Genomic DNA, 27,147 nt, shown 5'->3' on the forward strand with positions numbered 1-27,147 from the left:
TATGATAATATATATAATAATATATATAATAATATATATAAATTTCCAGTGTGTGGGGATCATTTGTCACCAACTGCATCAGGTGCTACAACCCTGGTCTACATATCACCGTTGATGAACAGCTTTTCCCATCAAAGACCTGGTGCTGTTTCCTGCAGTATATTGCAAGTAAACCTGACAAGTTTGGGATCAAGTTTTGGGTGGCTTGCGACCTAAAATCCAAGTACATTTGCAATGTCTTCCCATATCTTGGCAAGGACCCCAATCGTCCCACTGGGGAGAGACTTTCTGAAAATGTAGTCATGAGGCTGATGGAACCATTCCTAGACAAGGGCAGAAATGTTACCACGGACAATTTTTTCACATCGCTTTCACTTGCGCAAAAACTTCTTAGACTGAAAACCACCATCCTCGGCACAGTCAACAAGATTTGCAGGGAAATTCCTCAATCCACTAGACAGACAGATCGCAATGAATTCACCACTCAGGTATGTTGCAGGTCTTTTGTGGTTCTATGTTTATGTGTTTCATTGTGTGTAAAAGGGCTATGGAAATAACAATTTATCTTATTTCTTAGGTGTTTTCAACCTCTGCTGCCACGCTGACGGTGTATGCGGCCAAACGGAAGAAGACAGTCTACATTCTTAGCAGCATGCACAGCGTGGTTCAGACTGATAACACTACCAAAAGGAAGCCAAACACTGTCACCCTTTACAACAAAACAAAGTGTGGCGTGGATGTGATGGACCAGATGGTTCGGGAGTACACTGTCCGCAGAGGAACACGGCGCTGGCCAGTTGCCGTGTTTTATAACATGATTGACATGCCAGCACTGAATGCACATGTGCTGTATCAAGCATGCACCGGGATGAAGGAAAGACAGGTGGACTTCCTGGTGGAGCTTGCAAGAGAGTTGGCTCACTCTCATGTAGCTGCGAAGAAGGCAAGAAAAGAACAGTTGCTTCGGACACAACCCTCCACACCTAGCCCTGGAAAAAGAGCCATGTGTCAGGTCAAACACAAATGCAAGAACAATCATGCCACTGTGCGATGTGTTCACTGCAACAGATACACATGTGGTAAATGCAGACTACAGATACCATGGCAGTGCCAGGATTGTGAGTGATTGCTGAAAATGTTGAAATGTACTCACTCACTTTTTATTATTATTTGTAAATATGTGTACAAATGGTTGGTTTTTTGTACTGTTTTTATCAATAAATCTCATATACATATGAATGACTAGCCAATTTAGCTTCCACTTGGCTGAAGCTAAAGCCTAGCTAAAAGCCATTTGGCTGCTCTCCGGGGGTTTAAGTGTGAACATGCTGTTGCAAACTCTGCTTTAGTGGTTGCACTCAGATGTAGAAGCCAAAGTGTCATGGGTGCAAAACCTCTGTTTTTTATGATTTGCTGTTTCATCCACTTTAGGAAAGTGTCCTGTGTTACAGCAACAGTGAGTTGTGGTATCACTTAATGAATGTTAGGTTTTAATCTGCATTAGACTTACTGACCTTCTTTCAATCAGCATCCCAATAGTCCTAAGTGCACTGACAAAAAATACAAGTATAAATAGATAAAATGCTGTTTTGGAGAAGATTCTCTCAGAGGGTATCGATGTTGCCACAATGCACAGTGTCGGTGTCGTCACTTTGGCAAAACTTGGATAAATTGAAGCCTTGGTATCCCACCAGCTCAGTGGGTCTGCACTTCTCTGGCAAAGGGCCCCATCAATGTAGGATCTCACTTCCAGTATTGCATTTGCTGAGGGATTCCTTCTGGTAGTGTCTGTACTTGCTTGTCTGTGAAGGTTCTCAGTCATCCAGGTCATCGTAGTCAAAGGAGCTTTCAAAGAAAAGCGTCTGGACTTCTTTAAGTTGCTTGAAGACGTTTCACCTCTCATCCGAGAAGCTTCTTCAGTTCTAAGGTCAAATGGTGGAGAGACCCAGATATAAACCTAGTGGGAGTGACCCCCACAGAGGGACAAAAGGACCCCCTGATGATCCTCTAATCACCTGAGCCAAGGTGTGAAATTGGGTGTGGGACCCAATCAGCCAGAGTTTCGGGTGTGTTCATTGTGAAACCTGGCCCCACCTTGTCATGCGAATTCCTGAGGTCAGATGGCCCAGGATGTGAGTGGGCGTTAAGGCGTCTGGAGGCGTCTTGAGATCCCTTCCCAGACGCCTTAACGGTCACTCCCACTAGGTTTATATCTGGGACTCTCCACCATTTGACCTTAGAACTGAAGAAGCTTCTCGGATGAGAGGTGAAACGTCTTCAAGCAACTTAAAGAAGTCCAGATGCTTTTCTTTGCAAGCTCCTTTGTCTGTAGTTGCTTGTTCTTCAAAGAACCTCCAAAGAGCAGATGCTTGTTGCTCCTTCTGTTTACCCTCTTCTCCCTCTTGGTCCCCTGGCAGTGGAGTTGGTTTGCTGGATCTTGCTGCTGCAGTTATTCTCTGAAGAGCTTCATCCACCGCTCTGTTGTCATTAAAGACCAGCTTCTTAAATCTTGGATCAAGAATGGTGTTTTCAGAGGGAACAGCGTTATATTCCACTCTGTGGAACTTTCTGTGCATACATAGGATTCAATGCATGAATAAACTTTCTGAATCCTTTATCACCCACAAGTAAAAATGGTTGGAAATCAAGTGCAATCCAGATTGCCAGGTCTTTATCTTGCTGGGGTCACAGACTTCTGCATAACTGTGTGTCTGGGTTGTTGTAGGTGGTTATGGTGATATACTGCATGATGCCGTAGAAACTCAATTTCAATTTTCAATTCAATTTTATTTATATAGCGCCAAATCACAACAACAGTCACCTCAAGGCGCTTTATATTGTACAGTAGATTGTACAGTAATAGATACAGAGAAAAACCCAACAATCACATGACCCCCTATGAGCAAGCACCTTGGCGACAGTGGGAAGGAAAAACTCCCTTTTAACAGGAAGAAACCTCCGTGGGTCAGTGGTGGGCCTCTTCAGATGCAATTTGTTTTTCTCTAAGACAATGAGACAAAAGTGCAGTTTGTAAGAACTGACCTGTTCCGTTCTAGAGAGAAAAGTTTCTCAGGTATGAGGTAAAAAAAAAAGGATCTGTGAATCTTGACTATGTTTAGAGCCAACAGTTTTCTCCACAGTGAAGATAGTATCATTCCCAGCTCATCAATGAGCTACTCCACATGTGTATGAGGACTCCATTCACGCCAAGGTTTAAAATCCTGGCTGTATAAGCTAGAGCTAAATCCCCCCACTGAGCAGAAAAATGGGGGAAATTTGACTCAAACGTATTGCAAAAATGTTTGATACGCTCCACAAGCATAAACTAAGACTTACAAATGTGTAAAATGATTTGTGTAACTTACAACTGCGTGCTTCAATCCACACATAATCACGAAGCAATCTGATCACACGTTTGAATTTACTTTTTATCTTTGACATTTACATAACCCATTATTTTAAAATTTCACAATTACCTCATAACTCATACAACACATTTGTTTTATCATTTACTTTCACACGTGTATTGTAGAATAGCTTTGGATTAAGATTGTTACACTCTGATACTAACAGACACAAAACTACGACTGCCTCTCAGGAATGTGGATGGTGGTTGTAAACCAATGTAGTGTGGTTTGTACTATGGTTGCCATGGTGATGTGAGAGGCATCATCCTGATATGAAAGGCGCAAGACATGAAACGTGAGCTGGACACTGGATTCAAAGCAAATAAGGGGAACTAGGGTTTTCCCCCAACTTTGTGACCAATAAAACAAACATAATAAATAATAGTAATGATAATAAAAATTCTGCTTTTATCACGCAATTATTTTATTATTTACCACACGCAATTAAAGTGTTTACAGCTTGGGTGTGTGTGTCACTCTGAGCAGTTTGGGGAGGTGGAGGTCAATGGCGCCATGTAAAACTAAATTGAAATTCTAACAGTTTAACAAGAAATTGTGAAAACGTGTAATTTCAGCATATTTTTCTTCTCTCTCATAAAATGAACTGGACACAGGTGTGTAGATCCTTTATATAAAGAAAGTGTTTTAGAAGAGAAAATGAGCAAATTCATGAAGCTGAACTTTTGCATAAAATATCAGTATTCAGGTTTGAGCATATGATTTGTAAAATCGTTTTTACGTGTGGTCATTTCTCTCTAATTAAAATGGTAAATGCGCTTTTCTAGTCCCTAAGGACCCCAAAACACTTTACACAACCCATTCACACACTGGTGATGGCAGCTACATGTAGCAACAGCCACCCTGGGGCGCACTGACCACCACCAGTAGGCAACGGGTGAAGGGTCTTGCCCAAGGACGCAACGACTGAGACTGTCCAAGCCGGGGCTCGAACCGGCAGCCTTCCGATTACAAGGCGAACTCCCAACTCTTGAGCCTCTTGAGCCACAATTGCCCACGGTAGTAATAGTAGTAATAGGGAGAGAAGAAGGGGAAACTCTGGCACGTTTCAAATTCTTAAGCTTTGTTGAGATTTGCAACGTTGGTTGAGATTGTTTAATCAGGAAGTGGAAAAGAGGGAAATTCAAACTTTTCCTCCCTTTTTGTTTCATTTTTCTGAAGTTACGCACTTCATTTGAACATCCACAATTTGAAATTTGTTCACTTATATGTTGGGTGATGAAAAATAGTTTTTTAACTATTTGTCAAATTACTTATCTAATGTTGTTGTTAAGTGCGTGTGTATGTAATCTAACAGTTGACATTATGATCAATAAAATTCCAAGTACACTTCTTTAAATTTTAGTGGATTAGCCCAGGTTTAAAGATTCAAATATTTAATATCACATTTGACCTCTGACTTTTACTTTAAAGTCAAAACTGTCATGGTCCTGGGTCGTTGACCCAGCGTTTTGTGATTATTTTCCTCTGTTCTGGTTGTTCTGTGTCCTCCCCCCTTGTGTCCGGTTCGGGTCCTAGATTTCCTGTTTTGTTTTGAAAGTCTGTGTCTGTTGCCATTGTGTTCAGCTTGTCTCCTCCGGTCCTCATGTGTATTAAGTTCAGCTGTTCTTCCCTCCTGTGTGTGATTACCTGATTACCTTGTGTGTGTGTGTGTATATTTAGTGGGTGTCGTTCTGTGTTCGTTGTCGGCTCGTCTGCGTTCCCTGCGTTCTCTGCATTCATCCGTGTATCTCTGTGTTCTATGGTGTTCCTGTCTCTGCGTCTCTCTGCCCCGCACCCCTTTTGTATGGTCTCAGGTTTGTCATTTAGTTCTCCCAGTTTAGGTTTCTTCAGTCGTTTTGTCATGCCTCACTGCCTGTTTCTGCCATTGCTACTTTGTAAATAAACATCACTCGTATCATCAGTCACTGCTGCATTTTGGGTCCTCCTTTTCCTCCACACCACACGGCTCACCCCGCCAGCCGTGACAAAAACACTGATTTGAAGGTCAACGTCACTATAATATTATAACGGACTACTTAATATAACAATAATTTTCAGACTGACAAGAAAACACTGGTAAGGAATAATTAACTAAGATGATTTATTTTATTGTAATGACTATTTTCACTTCAGATTTACATATTTACAAAAGTGTTTGTCCCCTTCCTGATTTTCTTTTTTTGTTTCTCATACTTCAATGTTGAAGATTATCAAACAAATTTTGAATTTGAATTTATTTATTTAAAAGGGACAGTGCAGTTTAACATAGTCCAAGTACAAAACATGAAGCTGATGTAACGCACATAAGTTTATAGCTATTGCTAATTTTCAACAATTGTCCCTTGTTGGGCTTACAATCAAAATAGATACATTTTACAATAAAATATACATTTTCATTTCATCACACAAAGATAACACAAGTAAACACACGTCACCGTTTCTAAATGAAGATGTTTTTATTAAGTAGAACCCTCATATTTAGTCTTTTTGTATACCTACTTTATGTCTCATCTATCCAAAGAGCTGCTAAATATTAAAGCACAGCAAACACCCAAAGACCACATAAAAAACCCTGTAAAATATAACATGTATGCATCTGAAAGATACTATAACAAAAATAGACAAACATGATAACATGAATGGGGGAAAAAGTACAAAACTACGACCACAACAGTAACTATGCAAAAAGAACTTCACACATCACCTACTCTGCTTAGTAGAGTCAGCTTCCTCTGCTTCTGCAAAATAACAGTTAAGGTAAAGTGTCAGATACAAGTACGTCCAGCATGCATTGCAACTGGACTCACTTGAAAGCTGTGATCCAAATTTTAATTAGGTACGGTTTAGGACTCTTATGGTGCAGTTTATCGCTGCAATTGTTATGGGAATCAAAAAGTCTATCTAAGCAGTAAACTGACATTAATAGTGCAATGTTTTGTGTTTTTAATCCTCCCTAAGTTATATTTTGGTTCTTCAAGTCAGCAGAGGAAAGAAATAGAAGTATAGATCTTAATACAATGCTTCCACAAAAACCTGCGCAGTGACTCCAGAAGAACAGTGTCGAAAATGATGAATGTAAGTCTGTCACTTCAGATGATTACAAAATTAATGAGTCTAAAATTATTTCTACCAAACTACAACTGCAGCTGAACAAATGAGCTGTTGGTGGAACTTTACACTCTGAAATATTGAAAGATTCAAAGGATGAGACAGCTCAGCACAGCATGTTATTAACTTCACACATGAAGTGGTTCAGTCCAGTCAGTCTTCAGTTTTGCAGCCACCGTCCACATCCTGCTTCTTCAACTGGTCGTCACGGTAACTCTGGACTTTCCTCCAACGAATCGTGAAGTCTGTCAGTCCTTCTGACAGCATGAGGCCTGACAGCTGGACAAAATGTGCAGATGATGAAAAACATGAAGCATAGTTTGAACTTGTGTCAAGTTTGTGTTGGTGACTGAACTGCTGACCTGCTGTGAAACCTGCTGCTGGATCTCTGTGCTGTGCATGTCTGCCTCTGACTGAAGCTTCATTTTCACCACTGTTTGCTTTGTCACTGCTAAAAATGAACCACATATAACAACACAAACATTAGTGTTTTACATGATGACAGGATCTTACAGTGTTTGCATTCTGGACCTCACCTCTGAAACAGAAAAAACGAACTTTGCCGCTACACATGCCATCAGACCATTTCCCTGAGATTAAATGAAATGATACACAGTACTCAACAAAATTCGGATTATTATTAGGCTCAGCAGGATTCCAGTTAGTGAATGTGGAGGTTGTGTTGTCAGACCAGGGGGCCCAGGGATCCCTGTAGAGGCCAATCCACACATACTGAACCCATGATCCCTTCAAAGTGAGCGTGATGTTGGATTTCTCCTCTTTGCTTCTTATACTGGTCAGGTCTGTGTGGTATGTCCTGCAGTACGACTGAGCTGCTGACCAGGAGCGGCTCTCCATCACTAAGATGTAACTTGTGTTTTTGGCTGTAAAAGATTCAAGAAAGGACGAATTTTGAAACACGTTATGAAGCTCATAAAATTGTAGGACAACTATGCCAACAATTCTTTTTTCCTACCATTGTAACAGAGGAAAGGGTAAGAAGCTCCACAGGGTCTATCATCCATCTGTGTTTGTCCCTGAAGAGCCACACAGTATTCCTTTGCATTTACACAGTCTGGTTGTCCGTTAGCCCAGATCAAAAATTCATGTGTGCTGCCAACATAAAAAAGTGTTCCCTCCATTGACCACTTCCATCTGTATCGATCATTATATAGACCTATCCAAGCATAGTCATCAACGTTTGGTGCCATTGAGAAAAGCAGTTGGTTGATGTTGCTGTTGTAGATGGTGACCAAGTCAGTGAAGTGTTCTCTGCAGTAACTCTGAGCTTCAGTCCAGGTCTTCAGCTGGCTCACAAAGTGGTATTCTCTGGAGTGGGGAGGAAGAGTGGAAAGTCCTCCTGAAAAAAGTATCACTAATTATTGTTGAAACTGGGCTCTTGGGCTGAAAAAGACAAACTTACAGAAATAACAATTACAAATATTTACTATGTGATGCAAGTATGAGGTGGGACATATGGTATTAATACATCAGATAAAGACATGCATTTATTTACATGTTATTTAGTTTTATTCTTTCTTACACAGATTTCTGTACTTTTTATTTCACCTCACTGTGCGCCTTTGAACATCAAACTTATTTAGGCTAAACAGAGACAACAATAACACCAAAAAGACAGTTCTACTGGTTAATCCATTAGCGGGACTTATACAATAAAAAGAGCAAAAAGAGGCAAAAACATATAATTATGTTTAAATATATGTAACATATGTTGAAGGTAAGATTGTTTTGAGGAAATCTGAAAGTGGTTCTTTATGGCCTCAAACTCTTCCCACACCGGAGATATTGCTCGGGATCAGCTGCCTCCAAAGACCTAAAGGCTAACTAAGCTTGATATTATCACTCCGTTTTCAGCTTAATGGCTTCTCGCTGCTTTGAGTGCATCTTGATCAGTTGACCAGCTCAGACTCCCTTTTCACCCGGATATTCAGATTCAAATTGTGGTTGTAACACTACATCACTCGGGTTTAGATCAGGTCAGCCATTCCTTCCAATCATGCCCTGGATTACCCACACAACCATTGAAGTCTCCCACTAAAAGAGTGGGAGTACCTACTCTTGAGGGTTTTTCACCCAGAGTCCCCAGGTGAAAAACAGTCAAACACAGGGAGGATCTCTGGCTGGCTTTAGTGGCATCTAATAACCAGCTCGCAAAATAAAACAAAATAAAAACAAACCAACAAATTAGGGCTGTCAACATTAACGCAGTCACCACGATTAACGTGATTAAAATTTTTTTATCGTAATTAATCTATTTAGAGCTCAGAGTGAATCAAAATCCCTGAAATGTCACTGCCAACACATTTCTGGTAGCTTGTCCAAAGTTTGTCCATTCTGTGCTGCAGATTGGTTCATTTGAATCGCGTTAACCGTGATGACGGCGCTAACGCGTTAACGTCGTCAGCCCTACAACAAACACAAAAACTGAAGACATTATGATACAGACTTATAATTTGCACCCATGTGTTTTCTAAATTCTATCACACACATATACGTCAAAAGTGAGCGTGAGGGCCCTCACTGCACCTACTGCTGCTGCGGTTGCAGGTGTTAACAAAAGGTGAGATGTTATTTGGCTGTAAGAGATAGCAAAACATGAAACTAAGAAAACAAAGAAGAATCAAAACACTGCGTAAACTAAAAGACGATGACACTCAGTTAAAACACCATGAATAAACTATAAACTGAGTAAACTATGAAACACAATGACTGTAACAATGGTGATGATATCAGACGACCTGACACCTACTGAACGGAAACACGCAGACTAAATACACATAAGTAATGATCAAGGGAAGTGGAATCACATGGGGAAACAGCTGACAATGAACATAATGACAGGACAGGCGAAGTGGAACTAAATCTGACAAACAGAAAACACTGGACTCTGTTTTAAAAACAAAACAGGAAACATGAAGACATGGATATGACACAGACTTGACAATGAGAATCACACAAACCCAAAACATGACAGATAAGACACACGTAACAACCAAGGAACTTTGACACAGGGGTGAACACACAAGTGGAACCTGATAAACCATGAGTAAAACTGTAAACTAGGCATGACCAAATGTATCTAGATAACTGGAGAAAAAACTACAATACAGATGAAAGGACAGGATAACATGGAGCTCAGAAATACTGGGTCGCATGACCCAGGACCATGACAATTAGTTTATGTTGTGGGGTTGGGTGCTGATACTGGAGTGCAAAATTACTTATGGAAGATAGACAAGAAAAGGTCAAAGCCATCAGGTCCGCAGGAAACTAAAATAATTTTAAATCACATGAGCCAAGTTTGTATTCAAAGCAGAAAAAAAAAATAACAGAACAAATGTTTGAACAGAGAAATTTAACAATTTTATACACTAAGTTCGCTCATTTAAAATTTGATTCCTGCTACAGGTCCTGAAACAGTTGGGACAGAGGCAACAGATGTTTGAAAAAAATGTAGAAGAACCCACCCACCACTTTAATCACACTCTAGATCTTGTTTTAACATATGGCATAGAAACAGAACATTTAACAGTGTTTCCTGAAAACCCTCTCCTGTCTGATCATTTCCTGATAACATTTACATTTACAATAATTGATTACACAGCAGTGGAGAGTAGACTTTATCTTAGACTTTAGTAGATGTCTTTCTGAAAGCGCTGTAACTAGGTTTAAGAATATAATCCACCCACTGTTATCATCTTCAATGGCCTGTACCAACACAGAGCAGAGCAGCTATTTGAACGCTACTCCAACAGAGGTCGATTATCTTCTTAATAATTTTACCTCCTCACTATATTAAGCACCTTGTGGTGACCGTTGTTGTGATTTGGCGCTGTTTAATAGAACTGAATTATTCTCCTTGTGTTGAAATATTTACCACAAAGACAGAGATGGGCCACAAAGACGCGGGTATTGTAATGGGGAAATTCTAGTTGTTCTGTTATCACTAAAAGTTGTAAAATGTTGTATCACTAAAATATCATTCTCAGTTAGTTGTTATTTAATATGTTTACAGCGCCCTCTGTGGTTGCTTCAAGTAATGCACTTTAGAAACGGCTTTATTTTGAAACAACTTTATTGACCAGGAAGTCGGCACAAGAAAGCAAGTGAGTAAAACAAAGGGAAACATATCGGCACACAGTTTATGGTGTCCTGTTGGAAAAAATACTGTCCACATCTTCGGTTTATGGTTTTATCGCCGGTATGTATTTAAAGTATAAATTGCAACTTTTTGTACAATATGTTGCCCGCTAATGCGGGCAACATATTGAGACTCCGCTATGCGGAGTCTCCAGGCCAGGACCAGCAGACTGAAGGACAGCTTCATCCATCAGGCTGTCAGGAAGCTAAACTCCCTCCCGATTCTGCCCCCCTCTCCCCTCTTCTCCACCACGGTCTCACTGAACTCTGTCACACACACACACACACTCACTCTCTGACGCACTCACTGGCCTGCTCCAGTCACTTTGTGGAGCATTGGACTGCTTAAGCATTGGACCTCATAAGCCTTTGTTGTTACACTATCTCTTACCGTACACTACTAAATCCCCATTTGCACTATTTGCCTATTTTGCACCACTATGCCTTCTTACTTGAATATTGTATATTGTATATTGCATAGCTTTTTTTTGTTATACGTAAAATTGTATTGTATTTATTTAAATTTATTTAAATTTTTACTTTTTAATTATTTTATTTGCATTTTTCTAATCACTAGGGTTTGAGAGTAACGCAATTTCTATTCTGTGTATGTCCTGTACATGTGGCAGAATTGACAAATAAAGTTGACTTGACTTGACTTGACTTGACAGGTTACAGGTCATAACAGATCAGTGACCAGTCCAATTAACACATACTGTACAAACTGCCTCCAGCCATCAGATTCATCCAGTTTTAACTATATTCTAACTTTCTTCTCGTTCATGATCTTTTGCTTCTTACCTGTCTATCCTTGATTTTACTGTCTATCCAGTCACAATTCATTTATTTTTGCAAAATCGGTAGACATTAAAAAAGCAAGAAATTTCAACACAATAATACAAATTAATACAAATAATGCAGTATTTGGCTGTAAAGCTAGTCCTTTTGTTAAGCTAGTTACCCGCGATTTTGGAGGTCGTCTGGGATAGCATTAGTAGTAGTTTAAAAAGTTTACATAATTAGACATATGCTATGTAGTAGCATTGTGGTATATAAATGCATATTATGTTGCACATATGTATGTCATGACTGTATTATTTGTCTTGGGTTTAGATTTACACTTTTGAATGTCAGTAAACCTGTTGACAACGCTCATCGGTCTTCAGAGTGGTGATATAAGAAAGGTGTTAACGCCCCTGCATCGGACATGCACCCATAACACACACTAGTCTATCCTCACATTTAGATTTAGATGAAAGATTTGTGTCAATATGACCTGATGAAAACTGCTTAGCTTTGCTTAACGATGTTTAACTATGTTATCTGCTAAGTATTAGGACATAGAAAAATGAAACTCCCAAGAAGACCAGTGCCAAGAGCTTCCTGCAGAATAAATAGTGGGAAAGTCTTCCCTGCCTAGCAACAGTTAGGGGGGACAATAAACAGTTGAAAGTAAAAGGTTACAGCGAGAATGTGTGATGTTATAAAAGGGATGCTGCGAAATCCCAAGGTCAGCTCTCCAGCATGCAGTAATTAAAATATCTTGACCACAGCTGACCTTGTTGCAAATCTCATTGTTAGCAAAATGTTTCATTTGGCAAAGACTTGACGTCAGGTGTTGTTCCTGATGGAACTCTCCTTTGTTTGTGCTTAGTCTCAGCAGTAGTAATACACTGGTTTGTGGTTAATAACAGTAAAAATAAGAAGGAGGAGAAAAAGAAGCAAGAAAAAAATCCCCATTATTGGGACAATATTAACTCAGCAGTGAAAACATGAAAAACATCTTAGTTTAATAGATCTTACATAAATAACTATAAAAAGTCCTTTAATAAATCCAAAATTAAATGTAAAAAAATGAATTTACATTTGAAATTAATGAAGGTGTTGTAGCATGAGGAGATGAGATTTCATCTTTGTCCTTGTGGCTGATGTGTTAATAAATACATGGTTAAAAAACATTACATGTAATCTGATTACCAAAATGACAGCAGTCTGTCTCGATGTGTTTATAGACTATATTTCAAATGTTTTAGATATTAATATCACTGACCTGAGAGCAGCAGGATGAGAAATAAACAGGTTTCTTCCATTCTTTGCTTCTGTATAATAGATGTAGTCATCAAAGATGTTTATCATTTAAGGTTTCTTATCTCCAGTCCAATAAGTTGCTTAGTTTATATGCATATCCACAATAATTATATCAAAAAGGTTTTGAGCATTTAAAATCTATAATTCCCTAAAACAATAGTTTAAATCAGAATAATAGAAAAAAATAATGATGGGTGACTTACATGACAACGTATCTTGTGATCTCTTCAGGGAAACTGAGTTTAACCAGGTCTTTATTTGATCCTTTAAAATATTTTACTGTCAAATCAATTCCCCTGAAGGGAGTGAACTTTCTGTAGAAATTGGGCACGTGTGGAGTTGAAGTAAAAACGTGTTTCAATGAATGTTAATTATAATGTTATTACATTCATGTAGTCAAGTAAATGCTGTTAACATACTTTTATCAACTAAATCTCTTGTTTATGTTTTGAGGTTGTAAATTACATGCCTCTGCGCTTAGCGACATAATCAAGGTTACACAAAGGTGAATACTTTTTACCAACATTCAAATCATTAGGGAAATCAGGCTGTTAAAGCAGGCAAGAAAAAGACAAATAAGCTCAGACATGTTTCCGAGAATCAGACAACATAGGCAAAAAAATAAAAAGCAAATAACCTCAGATGTGGTTCTAGGAACCAGGAGCATGGGTGTTAGTAACAGGAGGGTAAGATATATGGAGTGTGTGCTTGTCATTTGTCTTTATCATTCAGGGCACTGTACAGTTTATTAGGAGGCAATTTCATTAACTACACGCAAAAAAAATATTAATGGTGCCCCTAGGTAGAACTTAACCAAAAAGCATTTTTAACTTTAAAAAGTAAGTTGTGTACATGTATATGCTTCAGTGAGCTGACTAATCAATTTTAAAACTCAGTGCACCACAAAAACACTCCTTAACTTAAATGTTTGAGTATATTGAACAAAATACTTTTATCATTACTCAACAACAGAAAATATTAAACTGTATATAAAAGTGAGTTTGAACATCATCCATGTTTGAATTACATGCTCTGCACCATATTGAAAACATTATTAAAAGTGAAATTAAAAAAAACAAAAAAAACAATAGAGGAAACAGAAAAAATCTGAGGTTGTCAACACTACCTGGTAAGTTTCTTGTTTTATAGTGTTTTATCAATATGTGCTAGTTATATAATTTCAATGTGCAAAACATTTTTGTCACAAAACAAATAACTTAATTTTATAATTTAGCATTGTAAAATTCATTTTAAACATTAGATAGCTGTTCTTTTAGCTAGCAAAAACAGTACTCACTATTGTTTGTCCCTATATCTGTGTAAGTTTATTCTGAAAATGGCAGCTACAAGACATGCATAGACGCTTAGATTGTGTTATGCCAGTTGTTACTGTACAAACATAAAAGGATATAAATCTTTTCCTTTTTCACTTGCGCCACCGGGCCCTCTGACCACCACCAGTAGGCAATGGGTGAAGTGTTTTGCCCACGGACACAACGACTGAGACTGTCCAAACTGGGGCACAAACCGGCACCCTTCCGATTACAAGACGAACTCCCAACGCTTGAGCCACGATCGCCCGTGGCTCATTAGACCATGATGCCTCTGCCTTTCTAAATGGAGGGACAGTAACTGCATGTGTATATGTAAGCGTGTAAAACCTGAAGATAGTCAAATGAAATAAACTGCAATGGAGCAAAATATGTGTGTGTGTGGTTGAAGGATGGATGTGATTGTGCATGCCTCGCGCACGGGGGGGTTGTGTGTCACAGTTTGTGAACCCTGACTGTGTTCGGTGACTTTAATAAGCACTGAACAGATGAATTACATGTTCTAATAGTACACTTTAAAATATAGTCATTAAACACCTGAAATGTACTGTAATTTAGCAGAGCAAAACTGTTTAAAAAAATAATAACTCTAGCTAGCCATTTTTTAGCTAGCACACATTCCTCAGAAATATTAATCTGCAATACTTTAGTTTCACAATGGTTGCTAAATGATGTGAACTTACACTCCATTTTTGTTTAGCTCATTGTTATGCTACGATAGAAAAAGTACCTTGTCAGTTTTTCACTTCACTAATTAAAATTTGTCACTTGTCAGAGTGTGTTTGGTTATCTGATAGACGATGTAGACAGCATATAAGTTTGAATCATGCGGTCAGTTGCTGCTTTCAAAATAAGACACAATACTACAACAAGGGAAAGACCCAGGGAAACCAAGTTAACTATAAAACCCCTGAAAACCATAAATTTCACACCGTAGCCTCAACTCTCGTGGCCCGGTACCAAACGACTCACGGACCAGTTTTAAAGATGGCGCCGGTGAGGTCGGCTGCCGTCACGACTGCTCCGACCACTTTTTCTTTGTCTTTGCTTTTTAAGTTAGTTTTCAGCGTTTCTAAATCGGCAAAATCATCACCATTGGGTACATTAGGTATGACCGTGACACTCTTGTTTCTATTGGTATACAATGTACTCACAATTCGAAGTTTTTAACTCCGGATCCGAGCTGGCCGAGTGAGATCTTGAGGGAGAACAAAGGGAAGCGGCGGCCTAGAGGGAAGCGAGCCGGCGTCAGGAACAGGCTGAGAGCTCGTGCACACCGCACACCTCTGCCTAGCATCCTGCTCGCCAACGTCCAGTCACTGGAGAACAAGCTTGACGACCTCAGGGCCAGGATGAAGTTCCAGAGAGACATTCGGGACTGCAATCTCCTCTACTTCACCGAGACATCCAGCCGGCCGAGTTCTTCTCGGTTCACCGCATGGACAGGACACGGGACTCGGGGAAGTCAAGGGGAGGCGGCGTGTGTTTAATGGTGAACAACAACTGGTGCAACAGTGCGAACGTTGTTCCTCTCACACGCTCCTGCACACCAAATCTGGAACTACTGTCCATCATGTGTCGTCCTTTTTATCTACCTCGGGAATTTACATCGGTCATTGTAAGTGCCGTTTATATTCCACCACAAGCGGACACGGTCACCGCCTTATGCGAGCTGCATGAGGCACTCACACAGCACCAGACACAACACCGGGACGCTGCGCTTATTGTGATGGGGGACTTTAATAGCGCCAACCTCAAACGCGCAGCGCCGAACTTTTATCAACACATCACCTGCCCCACCAGGGGTGAAAGGACACTGGACCACTGCTACACTACGGTCAAGGACGGCTACAAGGCACAATCCCGCCCCCCGTTTGGCAAATCTGATCACGCCGCCATCTTCCTCATGCCAAAATACAAACAAAGGCTGAAACAGGAAGTTCCGGTTCAGAGGAAGGTCGCGCGCTGGACGGATCAATCGGTGGCCGCGTTACAGGACGCACTCGATGACGCAGACTGGGGCATGTTCAGAAACAGCTCCGACGATGACGTCAACGTGTTTACGGAAGCGGTTGTGGGATTCATCAGGAAACTAGCGGATGATACCGTGGAGACAAAGACTATCACAACGTTTCCCAACCAGAAGCCGTGGGTGGATAAAACCATCCGCGACGCTCTGAGATCCCGCACCGCTGCCTACAACACGGGACTCATGACGGGGGACATGGACCCGTACAAAGCCGCGTCATATAACGTGCGGAGGGCGGTGAAAGAGGCGAAGCAGCGCTACGGGAGGAAACTAGAGTCACAACTCCAACAGAGTGACTCTAGGAGCCTGTGGCGGGGACTAAGGACAATAACGGACTATAAAGCACCAACAACCGGTATGACGAACGCGGCCGTGACTCTGGCAGACGAGCTGAACACTTTCTATGCTCGCTTCGAGGCTGCAGCTAAGGTCTCCAACAATGCTAGTGTTAGCGGCGCTAACGGCTGCAGACAGGAAGATACTGCCAGCACCGGAAACGTGCTCGTCATCTCCGAGCATGAAGTAAGGAGAGCCTTCAAGAGAGTGAACACCAGGAAAGCAGCAGGACCAGACGGCATCCCAGGTCGTATCCTAAGAGACTGCGCATACCAGCTAGCTCCTGTGTTCACTGAGATATTCAACATCTCTTTATCTCAGTCGGTGATCCCCACATGCTTCAAAGAGTCCATCATTGTTCCTGTCCCGAAGAAACCCCACCCTGCTTCTCTCAATGACTATCGCCCTGTAGCCCTCACCTCAGTAGTGATGAAGTGCTTTGAACGCCTGGTCAGAGACTTCATCATTTCTTCACTACCAGACACACTGGACCCACTACAGTTCGCTTACCGTCCAAATCGTTCCACAGACGATGCCATCTCTCATCTCCTCCACACATCACTCACTCACTTGGACACTAGAAGGGGGAATTATGTTAAAATGCTCTTCATAGACTACAGCTCTGCATTTAATACCATAATTCCCTCCACACTCACCACCAAGCTGGAGCATCTGGGACTCAGCTCATCTATGTGTCAGTGGATCTCCAACTTCCTAACTGGCAGACCACAGGCAGTAAGGATGGGCGGACATGTCTCAGCCTCCACCACTCTCAGCACTGGAGCCCCCCAGGGGTGTCTTCTGAGCCCCCTGCTGTACTCTTTGTACACATATGACTGTGTGGCCACTACCAGCTCCACCACCATCATCAAGTTTGCTGACGACACCGTCGTGGTGGGCCTGATCTCTGATAACAACGAGACGGCCTACCTGAAGGAGATTAGGAATCTGGAGAACTGGTGCCAGAGGAACAACCTCCTTCTAAACGTCAGTAAGACAAAGGAGCTGATAGTGGACTTCAGCACTAAGCAGGAGAGGAACTACCAGACCCCCGTCATCAACGAGTGCCCAGTGGAGAGAGTGGACAGCTTCAAATACCTCGGAGTTCACATCACGCAGGACCTGTCATGGTCCTGTCACATCAACACCGTGGTGAAAAAGGCCCGACAGCGTCTCTACCACCTCAGACGCTTGAGAGACTTCCAACTGCCCTCCAAGGTGCTCAGGAACTTTTACTCGTGCACCATAGAGAGCATCCTGGCGGGAAACATCTTAACCTGGTTCGGGAACAGCACCATGCAGGACAGACGAGCTCTACAGAGGGTTGTGCGGTCAGCTGAGCGCACCATCCGCTCCGAGCTCCCTGACCTGCACTCAATCTACAGCAGGCGGTGCTGGACCAAGGCCAGGAAGATCGTGAAGGACCTCAGCCATCCCAACAACAGACTGTTCTCTCTGTTGAGGTCAGGAAAGCGATTCCGCTCCCTGAAGACCAACACAGAGAGACTGAGGAGGAGCTTCTTCCCGCAGGCGATACGGTCTCTCAATCACACCACCACACAGTACTGACCCACACATATGGTTCTTACACACACACTGGACTTTCTGGACATTGTTTTTGCACAACACTGGTCACTATATTCTTCATTTCCAGTTAATACTTGTACAGCTGCTGTTATTGTGTATATATTTATTTAGATTTAGATTTCTTCATACATTCTTATATAGTTCTATATTGTGTATTGTGTATTTTGTTGTACAGTTATTTTATTTTCAACTTTAATTTATATATTTTATCTTATTCTTCCCAGTTAAATTTACCCTTCATTCTAATTTGTGTTGTACAGTTATTTCATTTTTAACCTTAATTTATATTTTATTCCTTCCTAGTTAAATTTACCCTTTTTAATTTTGCATATTTATTTCCTATCTTATTCATAGCCTTTCCTTTTTTTGTTTTCTTTAGGTCACGAGCAGTTGTCCAAGCATTTCACTACATATCGTACTGTGTATGACTGTGTACGTGACAAATAAAATTTGAATTTGAATTTGAATTTGAATTTTGAATTTGATAGCACTCAATGTCTACGTGTATTTAAAATTGAGAGGTGGGCAACGACGCCAGGGGTGAGGTATACACCCTGATGGTCTTTTGGATTCCGTGTAGCGTGCCCACCCCCAAGATCCTATATGTATGTGTAATGAGAGTGTGAGTAATTTGAATGTCTAAGTTGTGGGATAAAATTGAGGCAGAGGCAGCTAGAAGGGGATGGGTGGGTGGGTGGGGGGGGGGGGATGCCTCCTCTGCACCCTGGTGACATACCCCTAACCCAAGGCACTGCATGTGTGGGTGGTTGTGGTGGAGCGGGAAGAGGGAGGCAGCTGGAGATGGGGAGGGAAGGAAGGGAGGGGCAAGTGACCCCTCCCTGGGGCCAGCTCCCCCGCTGACCCCAGTAGGCACCCCCCATTCTCCACGGACCGGGGCCCAGTGCAGCAGCGAAGTACAGTCCACCTGACCCCACCACAGAGAAAACTGCACCCACCCCATCATCCACTGATCTTCCAATTCAATTCAATTTTATTTATATAGCGCCAAATCACAACAAAAGTCGACTCAAGGTGCTTCATAGATACAGAGAAAAACCCAACAATCATATGACCCCCTATGAGCAAGCACTTTGGCGACAGTGGGAAAGAAAAACTCCCTTTTAACAGGAAGAAACCTCCGGCAGAACCAGGCTCAGGGAGGGGCGGCCATCTACTGCGACCGGTTGGGGTGAGAGAAGGAAGACAGGATAAAGACATGCTGTGGAAGAGAGACAGAGGTTAATAACAGATATGATTCAATGCAGAGAGGTCTATTAACACATAGTGAGTGAGAAAGGTGACTGGAAAGGAAAAACTCAATGCATCATGGGAATCCCCCGGCAGCCTACGTCTATTGCAGCATAACTAAGGGAGGATTCAGGGTCACCTGGTCCAGCCCTGACCATATGCTTTAGCAAAAAGGAAAGTTTTAAGCCTAATCTTAAAAGTAGAGATAGTGTCTGTCTCCCGAATCCAAACTGGAAGCTGGTTTCACAGAAGAGGGGCCTTAAAACTGAAGGCTCTCCCTCCCATTCTACTTTTAAATACTCTAGGAACAACAAGTAGGCCTGCAGAGCGAGAGCGAAGTGCTCTAATAGGGTGATATGGTACTACAAGGTCATTAAGATGTGATGGGGCCTGATTATTTAAGACCTTGTATGTGAGGAGCAGGATTTTGAATTCAACTCTGGATTTAACAGGAAGCTAATGAAGGGAAGCCAAAACAGGAGAAATATGCTCTCTCTTTCTAGTCCCTGTCAGGACTCTTGCTGCAGCATTTTGGATTAGCTGAAGGCTTTTCAGTGAGTTTTTTGGACATCCTGTTAATAATGAATTACAGTAGTTCAGCCTGGAAGTAATAAATGCATGAACTAGTTTTTCAGCATCACTCTGAGACAGGATATTTCTAACTTTAGAGATGTTGCGCAAATGGAAGAACGCAGTCTTACATATTTGTTTAATATGTGCGTTGAAGGACATATCCTGGTCGAAAATGACTCCAAGGTTCCTCACAGCGTTACTGGAGGCCAAGGTAATGCCATCCAGAGTAAGAATCTGCTTAGATACCATATTTCTAAGCTTTTCAGGGCCGAGTACAATAACCTCAGTTTTATCTGAATTAAGAAGCAGAAAATTAGCAGTCATCCAGGTCTTTATGTCTTTAAGACATTCCTGCAGTTTAACTAATTGGTGTGTGTTATCTGGCTTCATGGACAGATAGAGCTGGGTGTCATCTGCATAGCAGTGAAAATGTATGCTATGTCTTCTAATGATACTGCCTAAGGGAAGCATGTATAATGTAAACAGAATTGGTCCTAGCACTGAACCCTGTGGAACTCCATAATTAACCTCAGTGTGTGAAGAGGACTCTCCATTTACATGCACAATTTGGAGTCTATTAGATAGATATGATACAAACCACTGCAGTGCAGTATCTATAATACCTAAAGCATGTTCTAATCGCTCTAATAGGATATTATGGTCAACAGTATCGAATGCTGCACTAAGGTCTAGCAGGACAAGCACAGAGATGAGTCCACTGTCAGAGGCCATAAGAAGATCATTTGTAACCTTCACTAAAGCTGTTTCTGTGCTGTGATGAACTCTGAAACCTGACTGAAACTCTTCAAATAAACCATTTCTCTGCAGATGATCTGTTAGCTGTTTGACAACTACTCTTTCAAGGATTTTTGATATGAAAGGAAGGTTGGAGATTGGCCTATAATTAGCTAAGACTGCTGGGTCTAGAGATGGCTTTTTGAGTAAAGGTTTAACTACAGCCAGCTTGAAGGCCTGTGGTACATAGCCAATTATTAGATATAGGTTGATCATAATTAAAATTGAAGAATTAATTAATGGCAGGACTTCAAATAGGATCAAAATCAAAACAGACATCTACCGGTAATTTCAGTGAGTAGACTTTAATTTAATCATGTCCAATTTGGAACATTTTGGAAATAATTCAACAGGTAGTGCCTTACCTTTGTATAAGCCGGCTTATGCCCACTCACGTCAGACCACTGGCTTGTGCCTGTCCGTTCGACAACCTCGGACCGTCCAAACCTCCAACTTCCACCCCAATACCACAGGACGAGCCCCCAAACTGTTACGGATTCAAATATTGGGGATGGATACAAGAGGAAAAACCACAATAACAACACTGGTCCGGCCGGGTTGAGTCAAACAATGATTTTAATGATCACACGCGTGGGAGATGGACACCGTACGCAGACAGCATCAGATCTCAAAATGGTGGAGCATTGATCAAACTCTTATAGCCTCTAGTGGCCCCCACCTTATCATAAAAGCCTAAACATTCACATGCTTTTTCTCACACGGCGCCTAAGCTACGACCTTGGCTCCCTGTTTATCTGCTCCTGCTGAGATGGGGCAGAAAACTCCAGCATGTTCCGTTCTCTTCTAATCAGACAAATAAGGCGATGACTTTCTGCGAACAGTATTTCTTATAACTCAGCAGTATAATGCATCATAAAACAATATCATTCATTCACACTAAATCAGAAGTGTAATGCAAATCAGTTTAACAAATGCAATAGTTATCAGCTTCTTCTAATTCAGGAGAATAATGCAAACTAAAACTACATAATAATTCACAATCTTTAATTAGGGGTATAACATGGCATAAGATAATATTATAATCTAATAATTCCCCCTGATGAGCTCATTAGAATAATGAGAAGTTCATGAAGTCAACTAGTTAACGTTAAAGGGATGGTTGGCTCAAAAGAGCTCTGACTTTTTCCCAGCCTGGCTACAGAGCTGAAGAGAAACCTGGGGTTGTTCTTATTTTCTTCAATCAGTGATGAATAGTAAGATGTTCTGGCTTTGCGGAGGGCTTTCTTATAAATCAGCAAACTATTTCTCCAGGCTAAATGATGATCCTCTAAATTTGTGACACGCCATTTCCTCTCCAGATTACGAGTCATCTGCTTTAGGGTACGTGTTTGAGAATTATACCACGGAGTCAGGTACTTCTGATTAGAGACCTTAGTTTTCACTGGAGCTACAGTATCCAGAGTCGTACGTAGTGAGGAGGTGAAATTATTAACAAGATAATCGACCTCTGTTGGGGTAGCATTCAGATAGCTGCTCTGCTCTATGATGATACAGGGCATTGAAGATGATAACAGTGGGTGGATTATATTCTTAAACTTAGTTACAGCGCTTTCAGAAAGACATCCACTGTGATAAAGTCTACTCTCCACCGCTGTGTAATCAATTATTGTAAATGTAAATGTTATCAGGAAATGATCAGACAGGAGAGGGTTTTCAGGAAACACTGTTAAATGTTCAGTTTCGATGCCATATGTTAAAACAAGATCTAGAGTGTGATTAAAGTGGTGGGTGGGTTCTTTTACATTTTGAGTGAAACCAATTGAGTCTAATAACAGATTAAATGCCATGTTGAGGCTGTCATTTTTAGCATCTACATGGATGTTAAAATCACCCACAATAATTATTTTATCTGAGCTCAGAACTAAATTAGATATAAAATCTGAGAAATCAGACAGAAACTCTGTGTAAGGCCCAGGTGGACGATAGATGATAACAAGTAAGACTGGTTTCTGAGTTTCACAGCTGGTCAATGGTCAATGGTCAATGGTAACTTTATTGTCCCTGACGGGAAATTGATTCGCAGTATGTCAAAACGAACAACAAACATACAACCAACACATCACGTACACTCAATAAAAATATAATATAATATAATATAAGCCTGATAAAACAACCTAGATTATCCATCGGAAAAAGTGCAATGTGCAATGGCAACAACACTTACAATTTAGTGTTGTTAATTAAGATAATAGCACTAGGTACAAACGACAATTTATGTCGCTTTGTCTTCACTGCAGTCATTTTATAACGATGACCTGATGGAAGCAGTTGAAAATCGTTAAAGAGAGGATGATCTGAACACAACAGGACAGAGGTTACCTTCCTCAGCACCTGCCTGTTATAAAAGTCCACAAGCTGGACCTGAGACCTCCCTGAAATCTTGCCCGCCACTTTAACCAGATTGTTAAGTCTGGTCTTATTATCCATGGACATAATACCGTACCAAGCAATGATACAGAAAGTTAAAACAGATTCAATAAAACTTTTATAAAAGAGAGTCATCATTTCAGATGAAACCTTAAAACCTCTCAACCTCCTTAAAAAGTACAGTCTTTGTTGAGCCTTTTTCACTGTAGCAGCAAGATGCGAGGAGAGAGACAACAACCTTGTGGTGAGCCAGTGGAAGAGTTCAGCTGTTTGGAAAAACAGCCGTTTATTCTCACACACTGTGATCTATCAGTTAAGAAGTCTAAGATCCAACCAACGAGATTAAAATTAAGTTTAAATTGGTTAAGAAGCTTGTCCACTAAAAGATGTGGCTGGATAGTATTAAAAGCTGAAGAAAAATCGATAAATAAAAGCCGAGCATGAGCTTTGGCGCCATCAAGATGGCGATAAAGGAAGTTCAACAGAGTGACCACTGCATCATCCACACCTCTACAAGGCCTGTATGCAAATTGTAGTGGATCTATCAGCTTCTCTACTTGCTGCAGGATCTCCTTCCTGACAAGTTTTTCGAAGGACTTCATCACTAAAGATGTTAGAGCGACAGGCCTAAAATCATTTAATGATGTAGGTTTTGTGGTCTTAGCAACTGGAGAAATAATTGATTTTTTCCATACCTCTGGAACCTTCTGTTGCTGAAGAGATAAAAGAAAGATGTGATAAAAAAATACCACATAATTGCTCAGCGCATGTTCTAAGCACCTGGCCACATATATTATCAGGACCTGGACTTTTATTAGTCTTACTCATTTTAAAAAGATTTCCCACCCTTCTTTCATCAAAGAACAAAGCTGGGGGGCCTCTGGTGCTCTCTGTTAAGGAATCAAGTGTATTCCTTGGAATATTAGCATTAAATCTCGAATAAAATCTGTTCAGCTCATTGGCTAACTGAAAGTCTGAACTAAAACCAGGGAGACTTATCTTATTACAGTCACTGAGACAGTGACCAGTCATGTGTTTCATGCCAGCCCAAGCCACCCTTAAGTTATTGCTACCCATCTCCGCCTCTACCTTATCCTTGTATTTTATTTTAGCTTTTTTAATTTCTGATCTAATCTCCTTCCTAATTTCTCTGACTTTCAAGGTATTCCCTTCAGTAAAAGCTTTATTCCTTTCGTGAATCAGCCTCATAAGAACTTTAGAGGACCATGGTTTGTTATTAGGGAAAGAATGCACAACCTTTGAGGGAATAATCGTGTCTCTACAGAAGGATATATATCCGCAGACAACGTCAGTGAGTTCATTAATGTCTCTACATGATTCAGTAAACACCGACCAGTCTGTACAGTCAAAGCAGCCCTGCAGGGCTAAAGAGGCATCACACCTTTATACGGTGTTTCCTCACTTTCTCTCTTCTCAGTACAGTCTTATAGACTGGCAGAAGATGCACCGTGTCGTGATCCGAGGATCCGAGAGCGGGGCCAGCCACAGATGTATACGCACCTTTTATAGAGCCATAACATAAATCCAGAGTCTTATTGAAGCGAGTGGGACAGTGCACATACTGATAAAAACTGCTCAGTGTTTTCTTCAAGTCGCAGCGATTAAAGTCCCCAAGAACAATATTAGGGGCTTCAGGAGAGAGAGATTGTAGAGAGTGGATGGCATTGGAGATGGTGTCAGTCGCATTCTTAGGATTCGCTTTGGGGTGGATGTAAACGACGGTGACGTTGATCTGTGGGAATTCCCTCGGCAGATCAAACGGCCTCAAAGACACAGAGAGGAGCTCAATGTCAGGCAGACACACTTGTCTGCGAACGGTCACGTTTTTACACCATTTCTGATTTATATACAAACACACCCCTCCTCCTTGCGATTTCTGGGTAGCTCCGGGGTCTCGATCCAAGCGTATGGGAACCCCGAAGCCATTTAGTTCCAGAGAACAATCAGGGTCAGAATCCTTGAGCCAAGTCTCTGTGAATGCCATTAGACATGCATCCCTGTAGTCACGTAAATGTGCAACATTCAAATGCAGATCATCTAATTTACTCCTCAGAGACTGCACATTAGCCAGAATTATTGATGGTAAAGGAATACGGTTGTACCGTATTTGCTTCCGCAATCGCTGACGTAGGCCTCCCTTCTTACCCCGCTTCCTTGCTTTGACTCTGTTAAAAATAAAAGTGGCCCTGTGATTACTGGATAATCCAGAGCTGGAAAACACTGGAGGGTGAAAAGAGTCCAAAGACGGGCCTGTCCACCGAAGATCCAGAAGAAACTCCCGTGAGTATGAAATTGTATGGGAGTAGCACTGACTCCAAACAACCGTCAGGATTGCCAATAAAACCAAGCAAAATAAAAAACCCATCTTCAACAAATGAAGTTCCACAAAACACAAGCCGATGCTGTAGGATTTCCTCAGGCAAAAAAAAAAGAAAAATAAGATAAAATAAAAGAATAAAAAAGTAAAAAATAAGTTAAGACACTGACACTAACAGACAGAGACAACCTGCTGGTCGCCACAAGAGCAGCGCCCTCTTGGACAATGTTAAGCACCAGGCTTTCAAATGAATTAAAAGTCTGTCTTGGTCTTATATAATCCATCATACAAAATGTAATCAAATGGAAAGGTCCCTTTTTAAAACTTGTTTTATCAGTTTTAATCTTTTAACTTTATGCATCAAGAAAAAATGTAATTATATGCAACATTCTCTGACTTGAATAAATTAGTTTAACATTTAAACTTATTTTCTGCACATTCCAGCATATAAAATAAAATATTTTTTTTGTGTTTACACTCAGTCTTTTAAATAGATGCAAGTAAAACACAGCAGAAAATAAATAAAGTCACAGACTAGCGGTCCTGTTGCTCTATTTTCACCTGTAAAGCAGGACTGGAGTAGGTGGAGGTTTACCCTGGTGCAGGTGTGCCGCGGTCAGTTGAAGAATCCGCGAGTGTCTCTGAATTTCCCATTACGCCGTTGCGCACTCGGTGCTTGCTTGGAACAAGTATAAATTGTACAATATAATATTATTATTATATTATTAGTATAGTACAAATATAAATTAAACACAAAACACTCACTCGTTCTCTCTTTCTGCTGTTACTCCCAAAACGTTCCCCTCTCCCTAAACAACCAAATCCAACGTGTTGCCTTTTTTTATTGGTCAACATGTTACATTTTCCCCCAACTGTAAAGAGGTGGCGGTTTTCTTTCGTTACTGTTTTTGTGCTGTCCTTAGGAAATGCTTCTTTATTTTGCTGCTACTCTTACTGTATAACAATAGTATTTAGAAAAAAAAACATTTCTTATATAAATATATATTTAATCATAACTCTGGTTTTAGTGGCCTGTCATTAAAATGTAATGAGTGGTTTACACTTTGAAGTCTGAACTTTCAAAACAAGCTGAAACAGAGCCTCAGTGTGGCTGCAGCTTGTTGCTATGTCAGCTCAAATCAGTGATGTGATTTGGAGATGCAGCACAAAGAGGGTCAATTACACTCACCTTCATTCCATTTACAGAGTGTAACAACTAACCACCTGTGTGAAATCTGAAATGCTCAAGGTGTTGATTCAAATGTGTTCTGGCACAATCATAGTCATTGGCTGCTGCTGAAAACAAGACATAAAGATGAAAACAATGAATTCCCCCTAATAAACTGTACGGTGCCCTGAATCATAAAGACAAATGACAAGCACAGACTCCATAATCCTTCCCCACTTCTTGCAACTCACACCATTGTTGTCTGTTCCTAGAAACACGTCTACCTTATTTGCTTTTAGGATTTTACCTGCTTTAACAGCTTGATTTCCCTAATGATTTGCATGTTGGTGAAGTAGGTTCACCTTTGATAACCTTGCTTGTGTTTCTTTAAGCCCAGAGGTGCGTCATTTCCAGATATGTTTTCTTTTGGAGAAGCACATGCCCATGATATGAACACATGGGCAATAATACCACTATATTTAGTTTTCGGAGCAGCACTACTACATGTAGTTGTTTTATTGTCAATAAAACTCTTTGAAACATGAGCATTATAGAATGCTTTATTGGTCAATATATCATAGAAACACGTT

At 40.8% G+C, this 27,147-nt stretch overlaps 1 protein-coding gene across 1 annotated transcript; it reads right to left on the minus strand.

The window, feature by feature from the left end:
- Positions 1–5,759: 5,759 nt before the first annotated feature.
- LOC146578352 (C-type mannose receptor 2-like) lies at positions 5,760–24,998 on the minus strand. Its single transcript, XM_085267805.1, has 6 exons — positions 24,931–24,998; positions 24,573–24,835; positions 7,492–7,875; positions 7,052–7,399; positions 6,878–6,966; positions 5,760–6,794 (listed from the first exon to the last, which is right to left on the minus strand). Exons 1-6 carry the CDS (start codon positions 24,996–24,998, stop codon positions 6,669–6,671), a joined length of 1,278 nt encoding a protein of 425 aa, XP_085123931.1. The 3' UTR covers positions 5,760–6,668.
- Positions 24,999–27,147: the final 2,149 nt, after the last annotated feature.

The sequence above is a fragment of the Mchenga conophoros genome, linkage group LG3, assembly GCF_057382185.1.
Source record: "Mchenga conophoros isolate Kocher_MC1m ecotype Shallow Benthic linkage group LG3, M_conophoros_male_GT1.1, whole genome shotgun sequence".
Lineage (NCBI taxonomy): Eukaryota > Metazoa > Chordata > Actinopteri > Cichliformes > Cichlidae > Mchenga > Mchenga conophoros.

Bases quoted from the DNA above. Each gene is read 5' to 3' on its own strand.
- LOC146578352 (XM_085267805.1), bottom strand. From the start codon at position 24,998: ATGGCTTCGGGGTTCCCATACGCTTGGATCGAGACCCCGGAGCTACCC. The intron at 24,836-24,930 runs GTGTGTTTGTAT...TGTGTCTTTGAG, and splicing joins AGAAATCGCAAGGAGGAGGG to GCCGTTTGATCTGCCGAGGG. The intron at 6,967-7,051 runs GTGAGGTCCAGA...GTTCATTTTTAG, and splicing joins TCGTTTTTTCTGTTTCAGAG to CAGTGACAAAGCAAACAGTG.